At 46.1% G+C, this 16,849-nt stretch overlaps 1 protein-coding gene across 3 annotated transcripts in view; it reads right to left on the bottom strand.

Moving 5' to 3' along the window:
* Positions 1 to 16,849, bottom strand: part of INSR (insulin receptor) — a 138,481-nt gene that overhangs the window by 38,656 nt on the left and 82,976 nt on the right. For all 3 annotated transcript variants that reach the window (XM_008070536.2, XM_008070535.2, XM_021718802.1), the window contains 4 exons: positions 13,225 to 13,546; positions 6,476 to 6,624; positions 3,788 to 3,932; positions 394 to 608 (listed from right to left, as the gene is read on the bottom strand). In XM_008070536.2, the coding sequence (XP_008068727.1) occupies positions 394 to 608; positions 3,788 to 3,932; positions 6,476 to 6,624; positions 13,225 to 13,546 (831 nt within the window). The remainder of the gene's footprint in view (positions 1 to 393; positions 609 to 3,787; positions 3,933 to 6,475; positions 6,625 to 13,224; positions 13,547 to 16,849) is intronic.

Consider the following 16,849-nt stretch of genomic DNA (forward strand, 5'->3'; position numbering starts at 1 on the left):
TTTCTGCACTTCTAACACCAGTTTGGCATTTGCTTCCCAGAAGATGAAGGCTGACACCGGCATTTGACTCAACTATGAACCCCTCAGCATCAGCACTGGGCCTGATACATATATAAGGAGGTATCATTCATTCATTCATCATTCATTCATTCATTCATGCAGTGCTTATATGACATCATCAGTGTCAGACACTGCATCTGATGCAACAAGCACAGTGACAAGACGTACAAAGCCTATCCTTGGTAAGAAAGCCTGTCACACAACACAGGTCACTGTACTGAGTTGCTGTAGTCCCCCCAGGGGATGGCAACACCCACCCTCAACCCCTGGGAGCCAGCGTGGTGGATGGGGAGAGGGAGGACAGCCACAGGGTCTGGGCTGTGGGTCACTTACAGGATGCCTGGTCCCCATTGGTCTTCAGGGCGATGTCGTTTCTCTCCTGTCGCCCCTTGGTTCCGGAAACTTCTTCCATCTTGTGGATTTCCGACAAACAGAGCTTAGGGTTGTAGTGGAAGAAGAGCTTGCCCTGCGTGATGGTGAGGTTGTGCTTGCTCCAGTCCCAGAGCTGCCTCAGGTTTTGGTTGTCCAGGGCATAGAAGGAGTAGTTCCTGGGGACACACACACAGCAGTCATCCAATAGCTGGCCTCCAATGCCAACAGCCTCCACACAGCTGTCCTCAAAGGGTTCGCTCTCCATTACACCTCACGGGCATTACCCTCAAGGCATTTTCTGCCTTTCGTGTTTCAATTTTTTTTCAGTCAGGGTCTCACTCTGTTGCCCAAGCTAGAGTTCAGTGGTATGATCACGACTCACCAAAGCCTCAGCCTCGTGGACTCAGGTGGTCCTTCTGCCTCAGCCTCCAGAGAAGCTAGGACTACAGCATTCACCACCATGCCTGGTTTTTATTTATTTATTTATTTGAGATAGGATCTGGCTCTGTTACCCAGGCTGGAGGGCAGTGGCATGATCACAGCTCACTGCAACCTCAACCTCCTGGGTTCAAGTAATCCTTCTACCTCAGCCTCCAGGGAAGCTGGAACTACAGGCATGTGCTGTCATGCCCAATTTTTTTTTTTTTTTTTTGAGACAGGGTCTGGCTCTGTTGCTTAGGCTAGAGTACAGTGGCACAATTGTGGCTCACCACAACCTCAACCTCTTGGGCTCAGGTGATCCTTCTGCCTCAGCCTCTGGAGAAGCTGGGATAGCATGTGTGCACCACCATGCCCAACTAATTTTTTTTTTTTTCAGGCAGGGACTGGCTCTGTTGCCCAGGCTGGAGTGCAGTGGCACGATCATGATTCACCACAGCTTCCACTTTCTGGGTTCAGGCAATCCTCCCGCCTCAGCCTCCCAAGTAACTGGGATAACAAGGTGGTAGGGACATGCCTGGAGTCAAGCTTGCTCAATGCCACATCCCTGGTCCTACCACTTGCTTCAAAAATCTGTGTACATTCTCAGTAGATACTTGTTGAATCGGGGTAACTGTAAGTTGAGGACGTTTTCGTGGCCAGGAAGGAGGCTGAGCTCAATCTTGAAGGGGAGTGGGTGGAAAGACTTCAATGAACTGAGACACAGGTTTTGCTGAGGGGAAAGACTGAAGACACAGAGGCACAGAGCTGGGCTCAAGGAGGAGTAAAGTAGCCTTCTTTGGCCAACAGGTGGCAGGAAATAGCTGGAGAGCTACAATGGGCCAAGCCTCCAAGTATACTGCATGCCCAACCAAGACCAAGAAGGAACTACCTTCCTCAGTCTCCCTTCGGGCAGAAGGGAGTCATGGAAGGTTTTATATCAACTCAGTGACTTTTTCTTTTTTTGTCATGGTCTCTGTCACTGAGGCTGGAGTGCAGTGGCATGATCATGGCTGACCACAGTCTCGACCTCTTGGGCTGAGGCAATCCTTCCGCTTCAGCCTCCCAAGTAGCTGGGATCACAGGCGTGAGCCACCATGCCCAGCCTACCTTAGTGACTTAATTAGACCTGGTGCTTTAGAATGACTAGTGGGCCACCAGCACATGATGAATGGACAAAAGGGAAGTTTTCTGTTCAATACAGAAGTCAGTGGCCACATATCATGTGGCCATGAAGCACGCAAAACGTGGCCATACCCACCTGTCCTGGCAGTAAAAAACCACAGATTTTTGAAGACAGCATTTCTTAAAAGGACATAACAGATTTGCTTGATAATTCTTAATATCGATTCCACATTGAAATGATATTTGAGACATAATGGGCTAAATAAAACACATTAGGAAAGTTAATCTCATTGGTTTCTTTTAAAAGTTCAAAAACAAAGCTGGGCATGGTGGTTCATGCCTGTCATCCCGGCACTTTGGGAAGCGGAGGCAAGAGGATTGCTTGAACCTGGGGTCTGGGCAACTTGGTGAGACGTTGTCTCTACAATAAATAAAAAAATTAGCCAGGCATGTTAGCACATGCCTGTAGTTTCAGCTACTTGGAAGGCTGGGATAGAAAGATCACCTGAGCCCAGCAGGTTAAGGCTGCAGTGGCCGTGAGCATGCCCCTGCACTCTAGCCTGGGTGACAGAGTGAGACTCCAACTCAAAAAAAAAAAAAAAAAGTTTCCAAAACATGGCTACTAGAACAAAGTCTCATGTGACTGGCATTATTTTTCTGTTAGAAAGCACTGGTCTTGTTCCAGAAAGCCCAGCTAGAAGGCAATGCAACACTCCAAGTAAAAGTCCTGAGCATTGGCAAAAAGTCAATTTTGCAGGAGCAGAGTCAACACAAGTTAGGGAGTGCTTTCAGAAGGTGGCCCACACAATACAGTATTCCTTTCTCAAAAGTCATCCTCAGCCTCCCTGGAAAAGCTAAATATTCATTCTCCCAGCCTAATTTGCAATGAGCAGACACATGACCCATTTCTGGAAAATAAAAAGTAGAAATCAGTGTTGGGAGTGAGGCAAGCTTTGTTTGTTTGTTTGTTTTTTAAAGACAAGGTCTCCTTTTGTTACCCAGGCTGAACTACAGTGGTGCAATCATGGCTCACTGCAGCCTTGAGCTTCTGGGCTCAAGCAATCCTCCCGTCTCAGCCTCCTGAGTAGCTGAGACTACAGGTATGCACCACCACACCTGGCTAATTTTTTTTTTTGAGTTGAAGTCTTACTCTGTCACCCAGGCTGCAGTGCAGAGACACACTCACAGCCACCCCAGTGTCAACCTCCTGGGCTCAGGCAATCCTTCTGCCTCAGCCTTCCAAGTAGCTGGAACTACAGGCACACACCACCACACCCAGATAATTTTTTGATTTATTATAGAGATGAGGTCTCACCAAGTTGCCCAGGCTGTTCTTAAACCTGTGGGCTCAGGCAGACCCCTCACCTCGACCTCCCAAAGTGCTGGGATGACAGGCTTGAGCCACCGCACCCAGCCCCCTACCTAATTTTTAACATTTTTTGTAAAGGCAGGGTCTTGCTATGTTGCCCAGGCTGGTCTCAAACTCCTGGCCTCAAACAATCCTCTCACCTTGGCCTCCCAAAGTGCTGGGGTTTCAAGCATGAACCACCGTGTCCTTGGAGGTTGGGGACAAAGGTTGGGCTGCTCTCCCTTCAGTTTCTCAAGAATCACCATAAAAGCCCTTATGTTTTTTCAGTCAGGTAAACCTTCAGGCACATTCCAACACACGTTCCTTTCTCCCAAGGTTTTTAAGGCATGTTCTCCCAATACATGATGATGATGATGATTGCTTTACCAAACTTCTAAGTTTTTTCTAATCTATAAACATCCTAGATAGCACCAGGACTACAAATGCAGAATCAGACCCACATACCCGATTTCTAAGGTCTCTCCTCGAATCAGACGTAACTTCCGGAAGAAAGAAAGTGACACCAGTGCGTAGGATCGGCGAATTTTTAGATACCCCGAAATTTCTTCAATGAGGCCGAGGTTGGCTTCTAGCTCAGCTGCCAGGTTGTCTAAGGACAGGAGAGAAGATTCAGTGAGTTCCTACAAAAATATGTTAATCTTCTGGTGATTCCCTGGGGTAAGGAGAAAGTCTATAAGTGGAAAATGTTTCAACATACCCAGCTCAAAACCCATCATGCTTAGAACACAATCCAGAGCGCTTAACATTCCTTAAATGGGAAAAATATATTCCTTCCTCAGGACCTTTGCACAGGTTGCCTCTGTTGCCTGGAATGTTATTCCCCCATGCACCTGCTTGGCTTGTTCCATCACCACCTCAAACCATCCCTCCCCAGACCAGAAACTTCTCTAAAACAGCAACCTCAGCTGGGCACAGTACCTCATGACTGTAATCTCAGCATTTTGGGAGGCTAAGGCAGGAGGATCGCTTGAGGCCAGGAGTTTGAGACCAGCCTGGGCAACATAGCGAGACCCTATCTGCACAGAAAATAATAATAATAATTGTAAAAAAACACAGCAAGCCCTTTTAGTCTGTGTTTCAGAGGTTGGTAAACTACAGCCCACTGGCCAAATCATACCTGTTTTGTAAATAAAATGGTATTGGAATGAAGCCACACCTGTGGGCTGACATGTGTCTGTGGCTGTTTTCATGTCACAATTGCAGAGCTGGGTAGTTATGACAGAGATCACCTGCCTGCAAAGCTGGATATATTCATTATATGGCCTCGTACAGGAAAAAGTTGCTGACCTCCATGCCTTCCGATATCCTATCCTTTCCTGCATAGCATGGAACACCCCCGATCTTACACCAAGTGTAGATTTGCATTTGTCTTTTTTTTGAGTCAGGGTCTCACTCTGTCACCCAGGCTAGAGTGCAGTGGCATGATCACAGCTCACCGCAGCCTTGATCTCCTGGGCTCAGGTTATCCTTCTCCCTCAGCCTCCCAAATAGTTGGAACTACAGGCATACACCACCTTTTATAAACATAAGGTCTCACTGAGTTGTTCAGGCTGGTCTTGGACTCCTGGGTTCAAGCAATCCCAGGCATGGTGGCTCACACCTATAATCGCAACACTTTGGAAGGCCAAGGCAGGAGGATCACTTGAACCCAGAAGTTCGAGACCAGCCTGGGCAACATAGTGAGACCCACTCCCCCCACCCATGTCTACCAAAAATAAATAAATAAATAAAATTCTTTAAAAATTAGCCTGACATGGTGGCACATGCCTTGGCCTCCCAAAGTGCTGGGATTACAGGTGTGAGCCACTGCACCCAACCCATTCGCTTTTTGGTAAGAGCATCAAGGCAAGAACTTTCCCATGTTCATTTCAAGTATTCAATAAGTGTTTGCTAAATAAATAAATGCTATTTTGCCTGAGATGGTACTTCTGGAAATGTGGTCTGCAGACCTGTAATAGGGTAATAGGGCATGTGGCCTGATTGTTAAAAATGCAGATTCCTGGCTGAGCACGGTAGCTCACGCCTTCTATCCCAGCACTTTGGGAGGCCGAGGAGGGAGGATTGTCTGAGCCCAGGGATTTGAGGCCAGCCTGGGCAACTTGGCGAGACCTCGTCTCTCTAATCAATCAAAAAATTAGCCAGGCTTGGTGACACATGCCTATAATCCCAGCTACTTGGAAGGCAGAAGCGGAAGGATTCCCTGAGCCCAGCAGATTGAGGCTGCGGTAGCCGTGAGACTGTGCCACTGTGCTCTAGCCTGGGTGACAGGGTGAGACTCAGATTCAAAAAAAAAAAAATGATTCCAGAGCTGGCTGTAATCTCAGGTACTTGGGAAGCTGAGGCGGGAGGATTGCTTGAGGCTAGGAATTCGAGACCAGCCTGGACACAGAACAAGACCTTGTCTCTACAAAAAAATTATTTTATTTTATTTATTTTACTTGTAGGAGACAGGGCATCATTCCATCACCCAATCGTAGTTCACTGCAGCCTCGAACTCCTGGTCTAAGCAATCTACCCACCTCAGTCTCCCAAGTAGCTGAGACCACAGGCATGTGCCACCATGTCCAGCTAGTTCTTTTATTTATGTATTTATTTATTTTGGGGTAGAAGTAGGATCTCACTATGTTGCCCAGTCTGGTCTCGAACTTCTGGGCTCAAGTGATCCTCCTGCCTTGGCCTCCCAAAGTGTTGGGATTACAGGTGTGAGCCATCATGCTTGGCTCTCTAAAAAAGAAAAAGAAAAAAGCCAGGCATGGTGGTCGAGGCTGAGGAGGGAGGATGACTTGAGCCCAGAAGGTCGAGGCTGCAGTGAGCCATGATGTGCCACTGCACTCCAGCCTGGGTGACAGAGTGAGACCCCAAATCTAAACATAACATTTAAAAAGGTAAGCGTGGATTTCTGTTGCCTCAACTCCCAACTTGGAGAATAAGTCCCTCGGAGTGGCGGGGCTTGAACTGCTTTGCTCATTTCAGGTTTTGAGGCCAACTCCCAGCCCTACTCCTCGGAGATCCTCTGGATAATGGTCTTAACACTGCCTCAGGAGTGTGAGGCAGAGCCTGGCTGTTTTTCTCTTCTGCTCACAGGGACGAGAACCCCAAGGTCACCCTCCTCCCTCTGCCCAGAGCACTCACTGCCTCCTCGGACGTTGATGATCAGGCTGCCGTTGATGACGGTGCATCCTCGGAGCTCCTGGGCCGACGTCACTGAGTCGATGGTCTTCTCACCTTCCGGGATGGGGCAGACCTTGGGACAGGGGCCCAGGCAGGGGGTGCACATCAGGCTGAGGATGGAGCAGAGAGAGGGCGGGGTCAGGGCGCACAGGGACCCTCCCACACGGCAGACCCCAGGCTATGCTGGGGTCCCGACCTCTGCACCACTGACATCAAGTCATCCCGGGCACTGTAGGCCGCTGCACAGCACCCCTGGGCCCCACCCACTAGATGCCAGCAGTGCCTCTCCCCCATGTCACGACAACCTAAAGTATCCCCTGGGGAGGGAGGATGGCCAGTCTCCCCCAGAGGAGAAAGTGAAGTGAGAGACTTCTGCCACTTTCCCTCGGTGGCAGTCCCTCACACTTTTCCCTCAAGGTGACAAGACTCACACTCCACCACACAGTGATGGGATGGGACTCCTGCCGTACCTCAGGGTGCTGGGACTCATATGACACGCCCCCCTCTGAGACAGGATCATGGTCTGTCCCGTGCACCACGGCGATGGGACTCATGGTGTTACCAAGGTGACAGGGGACTTGCCACCACACCTGGGTGGCTGAATAGATGCTGTTAGCCCAACGTGGCGGAATTCGGCCCCCTGCTGCAAGGAGACAGAATGTTTGCTGTTCTGTGAGGTGGGTGCAACCACGACTGTGACAAGGCCCCATGTTTAGTAGTGGGTGATGATGCCCTCAAATCCACAGCCCCCTTGTGCCCCCTGGGAACCAGTCCTCTCCAGCTGAACTCAGTTCCTGGCAGGCAAAGCCCTTCTAGATCCAGGAGGAATGCAGATCCAAGCCAGGCTAGTCTGAGCACCATCTTCTGTCCCCCTAGGGGGTCCAGAGGTGAGCACACGACCCATGTCGGCACAGTGAGGGATCTGCTAGAACCTTCTGGAAGGAGAAATTGTCTTCCCTCCTGAGTATCTAAGGGGACATCACCATCTTGCTAGCATGGGACAAGGGGTGAGGAAGAAGCAGCTACATGAGAACAAAACCAACAGAGTGAAATAAAGCCAGAAGATGGAAAGAGACAGACCCTGCATGTCACTCAAACTCCTGAATACAGTTATACCTGAAGCAGCTCCCTGAACTGTTTGGTTATAGGCACCAATACACTCCTTTAATCTTGCTTAAGCCAGTCTGAGTTGGGATCTTGTCACACAAAACTACAAGATCCCCAGCGATTACAGTCTCATTTCCTCATCTGTAAAATGGAGATGATAGCACTAGCCCCACAGGCTGTGACAAGGGCTAAATGACACACACCACCTGAAACCCCTAGCACATAGAAAACAGTTGTTATTCATTACTATGATGATCACATTCCATAAATGGCTTCATTGTTGCTTCTTCTGTTCTTTCCCCACACCTGTGTATTCAATTTTTAGAACAATTTCTGTGGTTATGGTATCAAAAAGAATATATCTGGGCTGGGCACAGTGGCTCATACCTGCAATCCCAGCACTCTGGGAGGCCGAGGTGGGAAAATCACTTGAACCTGGGAGTTTGAAACTAACCTGAGCAACATAGCGAGACCCTGTCTCTACAAAAAAATAAATAAATAAAAAAATTAGCCAGGCATGGCGGCACACAACTGTAGTCCCAGCTACAGGTGGAAGGATCACCTGAGCCCAGGAAGTCGAGGCTGTGGTGAGCTGTTACTGTGCCATTGCACTCCAGCCTGAACAACAAAGTGAGACCCCCAACTCAAAAAACAAAACAAAAAAAGACCATTTCTGGTTTTTATCTTGGTTCTTGGCATAGGGCTTCAAAATCCCTTGGAATTTTCCATGTCTCAGGAATGCCTTTGCTTGGAGTATGAGAATGGTTGAGGTGACTTGTGCTGGGTCCCTAGATAATTTTAGGATGGGAGCTGGTCACTAGAAAGACCAATTATGGGATTAGAGGGTTAGGCTTTCAGTCACATCTGACCTCCAGGGAGGGGGAGGGGCTGGAGGCGGCACTCAATCCCATGGCCAATGATCCAATCAATCACACCTAAGGAATGCAACCCCAGTAAAATCGCTGGATATCAATGCTCAGCGATGCTTCTTAGCTGGTGAACACATCAATATGCCAAGAGGGTGATAGAGAGAATTATGTCAATTCCATGTCTAGGACTTTCTCTGACCATGGCCTGCATTTATGCTTTAGAACTATCCATGTAAGTACAGTGGGTTTATTTTGGTTCTGTGAGTTGCTCTAGTGAATTATCAAACCCAAAGGAGTTGTGGGAACCCCCAAACTTATAGCCAGCTGGTTAGAAGTGTGGGTGACCAGGGAATCCCCAAAGTGCAGCCCACGTCTGAAGTAAGTAAGGGAAGTCTTGTGAAGGACTGAACCCTGAACTCGTGGAGTCTGATGCTGATTCCAGGTGGTTAGTGTCAAAATGATGTCACAACATACCCAGTTAGTGTTAGAACAGCTGGAGCAGGAAAAAAAAGTGATCGAATGTTTAGATTCTTTGATTGGCTCTATATTTATTATGTGGCAGGTGATACTTTAAGCCAGGGGTTGGCAAACCCCAGCCCGTGGGCCAAATCCAGCTAGCCACCTGTTTTTGCAAATAATGTCCTGCTGGAACAGGGCCACATCCATTGGTTAGTGTATCAGCTAACCCAGTTTTCACACTATGAAGGAAGAGTTCAGTCACTGCAACAGAGACCATATGGTCCTGAGAGCTGGAAATATTTACTATCTGGTCCTTGGTCAACCTCTATTCTCAGCTGCAGGTACACATGAGTGAACAAAAGAGATCATCGACTCTCCCTGAGGAATTATAAATGGCCATGACAGTCTCTCCCACCAAGAAGCGATATCTACTTCCTTACCTATTGAATCTGGGCTTGGCCATAGGATTTGCTTTGGCCAGTGGGATACCGGGAAGCTGAAGCACTTGCACATAGAACTCTGCCCTTCCTGGCTGCTGAGATGAGAGACCTCATAGAGAGATGCCCCAGCTGACCATCTAAGACACAAGAGGCTATCCTAACCCATCAGCTATCGCTAAACCAGCCCAGGCCAGGGGAAAAGTCACCAGTCAACCTACAAAATCATCATAACTCATTAATGAGTGTTTTAAACCACCAAGCACCAAAGGGGTTTTGTTACACAGTAAGAACTAACCGATACACTCACGATGCATCTACTGTGCTTTTGGAGAGAAAGAAAAATAAAGAGATGACACAAACATCAGCTAGCAGAAAAGAGTTAAAACTGGGTAGTGTGCGTGGAAGGATGGCTGATTCAGACAGGGAAGGATTCTCCAAGGAGGTGACTTTTAAGCTGCAACCTAGATGACCAGGAGAAGAAGTCAGCCATCCAAAGACTGAGGGATGAGCATTTTAGGAAAAGGGAACAGCTTGTGCAAAGGCACGGAGGAAACTCCATGTACCAAGTTGGAGGAAAAGCTTGTGTGGTCATCCCAGTGGGCAAGGGGGGACTGGAATGATATGACAACTCACAGCACCTTGTAGATAAGGAGTCTGGATTTTGTCTGTGTGCCTTGGGGAGCCACTGTGGGTTTAAGGCAAGGACGTGGCGTGATCGGATTCCCATTTTTAGCCAGTGTACCCAGAATAAAAGCAGAAGATGAGCAAATAAATCATTCAGGGGGACTGAGTCAGATATAATGATGACATAGATGGAGTTGTGGACAGATTTATGACCTCAGTTTAACAGAAAGGAGCAATAGAGGCCAAAAAAAGAGTCAAGGATTCTGGGTAATTTTTGCTCTTCCTGATAGAATGCCCACACCCATTGAAAACTTAACATTCAACTCAAATATCTAGTCCTCATCTCAGAATAAAGCACGGTGCTGTTCCTACCAGGCACCTTGGGATGGCAGTAGACAATGAGACCATTTAAGAAATCCACATGGGTTCTGAGAACTCAGCTCTGAAAACATTGAGAACTATTTCTAGATAAGCCAGAATGGAAGAACACATATCTGGCCATATTTGATACCAACCCACATTAGAAAGATGCACCAGTACTATAAAATCTTTCATGTGATAATACAATACAGTAAGTCCTCTACATACAAACCTTCAAGTTGCAAACGTTCAAGTTGAGAACGTACATCCACATGCCCAAACACATAAGGTAGTTCGTGTGTCTGGTGAACATTGTCATATGTGTGCATCCTCTACAAGTGGTTGTGCTTTTATGTACTTTACGCTACAGTACTGTTTGTTTTTTGTGTATTATTTGTGCAAAAAGTATTATAAAACTATTCCAATAGAGTACTATATAGCCAATTGTGTTAGTTGGATATCTAGGCTAACATTATTGGACTTACAAACAAATTGGACTTACAGATGCAGTCTCGGAACAGAACTAGTTCATATGTAAGGGACTTACTGTAAATATTTTTAAAATTTTTAAATCCTACAAAACAGGTCAGGTGCGATGGCTCACACCTGTAATCTCAGCACTTTTGGAGGCTGAGGTGGGAGGATCACTTGAACCCAGGAGTTTGAGGTTGCAGTGAGCTATGATCACACCACTGTACTCCAGCCTGGATGACAGTCTTCATTCCCTTAAAAAAAAAAGGAGCCTACAAAGTAAAATACTGCAACAATACATCATGATTGTCCCTTATTTTATTTTCTTTTTTGAGTTTGAGTCTCACTCTGTTGCCCAGGCTGGAGTACCATAGCACACTCACGCCCACCCCAGCGTCAACCTGCTGGGCTCCGGTGATCCTTCCACCTTAGCATTCCAAGTAGCTGGAACTAAAGGTGCGTGCTACCACTCCTGGTTAACTTTTGATGTATTATAGAGACGAAGTGTCGCCAAGTTGCCCAGGCTGGGCTCGAACCCACAGGCTCAGCACTTGGCCTCCCAAAGTGCTAGATTACAGGTTGAATCACTGAGCCCAGTCTCTTACTTTATTTTCTTCCAGTGAGCAAAGGCCTCAGACATCAAAGGACAAGCTGTGGTTATCAGAGGGCTTTTGGGGTTTACTGCACCATCAGTGAGAATATCAGAAGAGGCTGTTATATTTCTCAGACCTCAGTTATGGTAAAAGAAAAATACCTTTAATTGAAGGTCAATGTCTATTAAACAAGTAACTCACCAGGTGACATTAAGACCCATTCTTTATTTCAAATGTGATTTTTTTCTTCTTCTTCTTATTGCTATTATTATTATTATTATTATTATTATCAGTCAGGGTCTTACTCTGGCACCCAGACTGGAGTGCAGTGGCATGATCATGGCTCACTGCAGCCTCGACCTCCTGAACTCAGGCAATCCTTCCACCTCAACCTCCCAAGTAGCTAGGACTACAGGCATGTGCCATCACACCCAAATTATTTATTCATTTATTTATTTATTGTAGGGATGGGGGGTCTCACTCTGTTGTTGCCCAGGCTGGTCTCGATCTCCTGGGCTTAAGCAATCCTCTTGCCTCAGCCTCCCAAAGTGCTGGGATTAAAGGCATGAGCCACTGTGTCCAGCCCCAAATGTGATTTTTTTTTTAATGAAATGAATCAAAAGGAATATGGTCATTTGATTCAAGCTTTCTAATAAACTAGCCAAAAAAAAAAAGCTCTGTCTGGCATGCAAAGGTAATTTATAGAGGCCTGTTTTGGGTCAACAAAGTCCTTTGATGGATTTTTATCAAAAATGAGTAAAACAAAACATACTGTCCTTGCAGCTTCAAAAACACTAGAAGAGAGACCCATAAGAAGCAAAAATGAAAGACTGTTTTCCTTCCTGCCCTCCCCACCCAGGGAAACAAAATTTCCCACCAGAACACTTGTACTTGGCTAATTCTCAAGTCTGAAGATTTTTTTTTTTTTTTTTTTTTTTTTACGTCAGAAGGTCAGATCAAGGCCTCTTGACATGTGTCTGTTTCTGATTTGTTTTCATGTTGTTTTGTGGTGGTTGTTTTTTAAACCTCAACACATACACACACACACACACACACACACACACACACACACACACACACACACTCACACATGCGCATGCACGCACAAAATCTCAACACAAAAACCAGGAAACAGATTTTTAAAGCTTGGTTACGGCCTCGAGGCACCAAAATAACTCATCTAAGAAGCTAACGGAATGAACACAAAGTATGCGATATGCATAGGAAATCTGACTCACCCTTGAAGAGAAAAAAACTCTGCCATTTCCACCCAAATGGTAGGAAATGGTTTGATTACACTGGTCTTCAAAGAACAGCAAAGCCCTGAGAAAATTTGGAAGCAAGACTCTTCCTCCTTGCGATAATATGTTCCAGGCTAATTTCAGTACACTATACAGCTACAAATCGGGGAAGACATGCAAAATCTCTGCTATGGTCCTGGTGAAACAATGAAGCAGTTACACCAGCGAGGACAGGCCACGAGGAAGATTTTAGGGGAAACTGAAGACTTCTGTCCTTATGTTTTTGGTTCTGAAGTTAGGCACCGCAAGTTCAGAACTGGTGTGCAAGATGCCAGGAATATTAACCATCTGGTCCTTTGGAGAAAAAGGTCGACTCCTTCTTCCAAGCCCAGGACCATAACAGGGAGCAAAGTAGCATCTGAGACTAGCAATGGCCTGTTAACTCTGGTTTTGCACAGTTTTAACAGGCAGCACTGTTATAACCAACCCCACGTTCCTTCTCCTCTTTACTGCCTGCCCCCACCAAGACCCACACCCAGGACTCACTTGCTGGAGTTCATCGTGTACCCAGAAGGGCACTCAGGGATACACTTGTTGTTGTGAATGACATAAAGGGGACAGTTCTGCCGCCGTGAGTTCTTGCATTTGTTGTGCAGATCCTGGCAGAAGCTGAAGTTCACGCAGCGCCAGTCCTGGAAGTGGTAGTATGGGGGTGGGCAGGTCTCCACACACCTGCCGTCCAGGTAGAAGTTGCGGCAGGCCACGCACTTGGTGGGGTCATCAGGCTCGGAGCAGTTCCCCAAGCACTCGCTGTGGCAGCAAAGGCCCTCGGCGGTACAGCCATGTGACTTACAGATGGTCGGGCAGACTGGGGAGAGAAAGAAAACACAGCGGGTCAGCGCCTGTCTGCACAGGCGGCAATTCTGGATCAGGAAATGAAAGCCAAAAAAAAAAAATAACAACAACAATAATAGCTGCAGTTGACACCACTTGCTGACAGTGTCTGAACTCACTGAACCCCCCAAACCACTGGTGTGCTTGCAAATATTTAGTAACTACCTGAGGAAGGGAGGCAGAGAGATCCTGACTCACCACAGTTTGCCAGTTTCCCTGGTGTAAATACTCCCACCATAGTCAATTTCAAGCTACCAACAAGAAGTCATTCAACATAGAGTGGGCAAGAGATACATAGTAGCACAAGACTAAGTAGCTATTTCCAATAGTAGATACAATTTGTATCCACTCCAGACACAAAAGTCAAAGAGAACCTCTCAAGAACACAATGGAAAAATGTAGTAAGATCATTAGGAAGTGGTGAGTGTTGAGTATTTAGTACCTTTTTAAAAGCATAATTTGTTTAATTGTAGGTTTATATATTTAATTTTGGGGCCAGGCACAGAGGCTCATGCCTGCAATCTCAGCACTTTGGGAGGCCGAGGCAGGAGGATCAATTGAGCCCAGGAGTTCGAAACCAGCCCAGGCAACATACTGAGACCATGTCTACAAATAAAAAAATAAAAAAATTAGCCAGGTATGGTGGCACACGATTGTATAGTGCCAGCTACTTGGGAGGCTGATTGCTTGAACCCAGAAGTTGGAGGCTGTAATGAGGTGTGATGGCACTACTGTACATTCAGCCTGGGCAACAGAGTGGAGAAAAAAGATTTTTTTTTTTTTTAAGAAAGGAAGCTGGGGAATGTTCTTCATCCCAAGTCCTCAATCTCTGTGATGATGCAGTGAACTTTCCAGCACCTGGCGGATCTCACCAACAGGACCCGGGGAACAAAAGCAGCCCCAGAAGCCACATCCACATGTGAACAGCACTGTCTGATGGAACATTCTGTGATGACAGGAATGTTCTCTATCTGGGCTGTTTGACAAGGTGACACCACTTCATCCCAATGGCTCCTGAATGTGCAACCAAGAAACCCAACCTTTAAAGAAATGTGGTGGCTCAAGCCTGTAATCCCAGCACTTTGGGAGCTCAAGGTGAGGGGACTGACTGAGCCCACGAGTTTGAGAACAGCCTGGGCAACTTGGCAAGACCTCATCTCTACAATAAATAAATAAATAAAAAATTAGCCGGGTGTGGTAGTGCACACCTGTAGTTCCAGCTACTTGGAAGGCTGAGGCAGAAGGATCGCTGGAGCCTAGTAGGTTGATGCTGGGGTGGCCATGAGCGTGCCACTGCAATCCAGCCTGAAGTGAGACTCCAACTCAAAAAAATAAAATAAAGAATGGAAGACAGCCTCAGTTTTCTCAGCTGTGAAATGGCTACAGTTGTTGTAAGAATGAAGTGAGATGATATGGATAAAGCTTTAGACACATTTGTAAGCCTGATAGCAGTTCGCTGGAGGGAGGGGGGGACATTGGCATCACCATCATAATGAATACTGATCTGTCTGTGGAAACCAGAGGTCCAAAATTCAATTGGAGGAAGCAATTTATGAGGCAGACAACAATTATCTGGGGCCTACAAAGTCCCAGCTCTCTGGCAGGACACATGCAAGAAAAGGAAGAGGCCTATTTCCTGGGCTGGGGACACATCAGAGGGTCAGCCCTTTCATTCAAAATAGGCATCATCAAAGGCCTCACAAAAACCTTTCAAACACATATGCTTTCCGGCCCAGACAATGCTAAGAAAAGGATCCAATAATTGCAAACAAGGTCAGAGACTGACTGCAGGACTTTTACACTGGGGCGCTATCTAAAAGGCCCATTCGATTATTTCTTATTCCAGCGCAGAAGTTGGCAAGGTTTTTCTACAAAGGACCACAATAAAATATTTGAGGCCTTGAAGGACATACCGTGTCTGTTGAAACTACTCAACTCTACCATTATGGCTCGAGACATATACAGTAAACAGATGAAAATGTGTCTAATAAAACTTTATTTATAAAAGCAAGTGGTGGTCAGAGTGTTTACTAATTCCTGCTCTAGTGAAATGTACCTGTGATTAATTTTACTATTTCTATTAGGGCCTAGATTCTAATTTATACACAGATATGTTGCAAATGGTTTTCCTCCAATAGAAAAGCCCTGAAGATCACAGTTTATTAGCCCTGTAGAACATTTAAATAGCCTCATAGCTAATGTTGCCATTCTTATTTCAGTGGCTATAAATGTTTCATGTTTGTTATCCTCCTGTTCCCTCATGAGTGAGTTAAATAAATGGGCCAGCCTGTGTTCTTTAGCTTTTTTTGTGTAAGAATTGTGTTGTTAATCCTTTGAACACTATACTTCGATAACTATAAGCTCCTGCTGGGTGTCTGTCATTCTGTGGAGATATGTTGATCAAAGGATACAATATTTCAGTTAGACAGGAGAAATAAGCTTTAGTGATCTACTGTACAGAACATTTGCTACAATAAATAACAACTCAATGAGTGGAATCATAGACACTGGAGACTCCAGAAGGTGGAAGAGTGGACAGGGAGTGAAAAATGAAAGCCCACCTATTAGATACAAGATATACTAGTTGGGTGATGGTCACACAAAAGCCCAGATTTCACCACTATCCAAAATATCCATGTAGCAAAACTGCACTTGTACCCTCTAAATCTATAAAAATAGACAATAAAAATGTATCACACATTTCAAAATTGCTAAAAGAGTAGATTTTAAATGTTTTTACCAGCAAAAAAAAAAAAAAATGACAGGTATGTAAGGTGCTGCCTTTGTTAACTAGCATGATGGAATCATTCCACAGTGTAAACAATGTATATAAAAACATCACATGATGCTTCATACACATCTAACATATACAGTTACTGTTTGTCAGTTAAAAAGAAAATAGACCAGTGCATTAGGTAGCTCATGCCTAGAATTCCAGCACTTTGGGAGGCCAAAGCAGGAGGACTGCTTGAGCCCAGGAGTATGAGACCAGCCTACACAACATAAAGAGACCTCATCTCTACAGAAAAAATGAAAATTACCTGGGTGTGGTGGTGTGTACCTGTAGTCCCAGCTATTTGGGAGGCTGAAGGGGAAGGATTGCCTGAGCCCAGGAAGTCGAAGCTGAGGTGAGCCATGAATGTGCCACTGCACTCCAGGTGGGTGACAGAGTGAGACCTCGATGAAGGAAGGGAGGGAGGGGAAAAGAAGGAAGGAAGGGGAAAGGAAAGAGAGAGAGAGAGAGAGAGAGAGAGAGAGAGAGAGAGAGAGAGAGAGA

This window comes from Carlito syrichta, unplaced genomic scaffold (genome assembly GCF_000164805.1).
Source record: "Carlito syrichta isolate Samal-C Ts95f unplaced genomic scaffold, Tarsius_syrichta-2.0.1 Scaffold313494, whole genome shotgun sequence".
Classification (NCBI taxonomy): domain Eukaryota; kingdom Metazoa; phylum Chordata; class Mammalia; order Primates; family Tarsiidae; genus Carlito; species Carlito syrichta.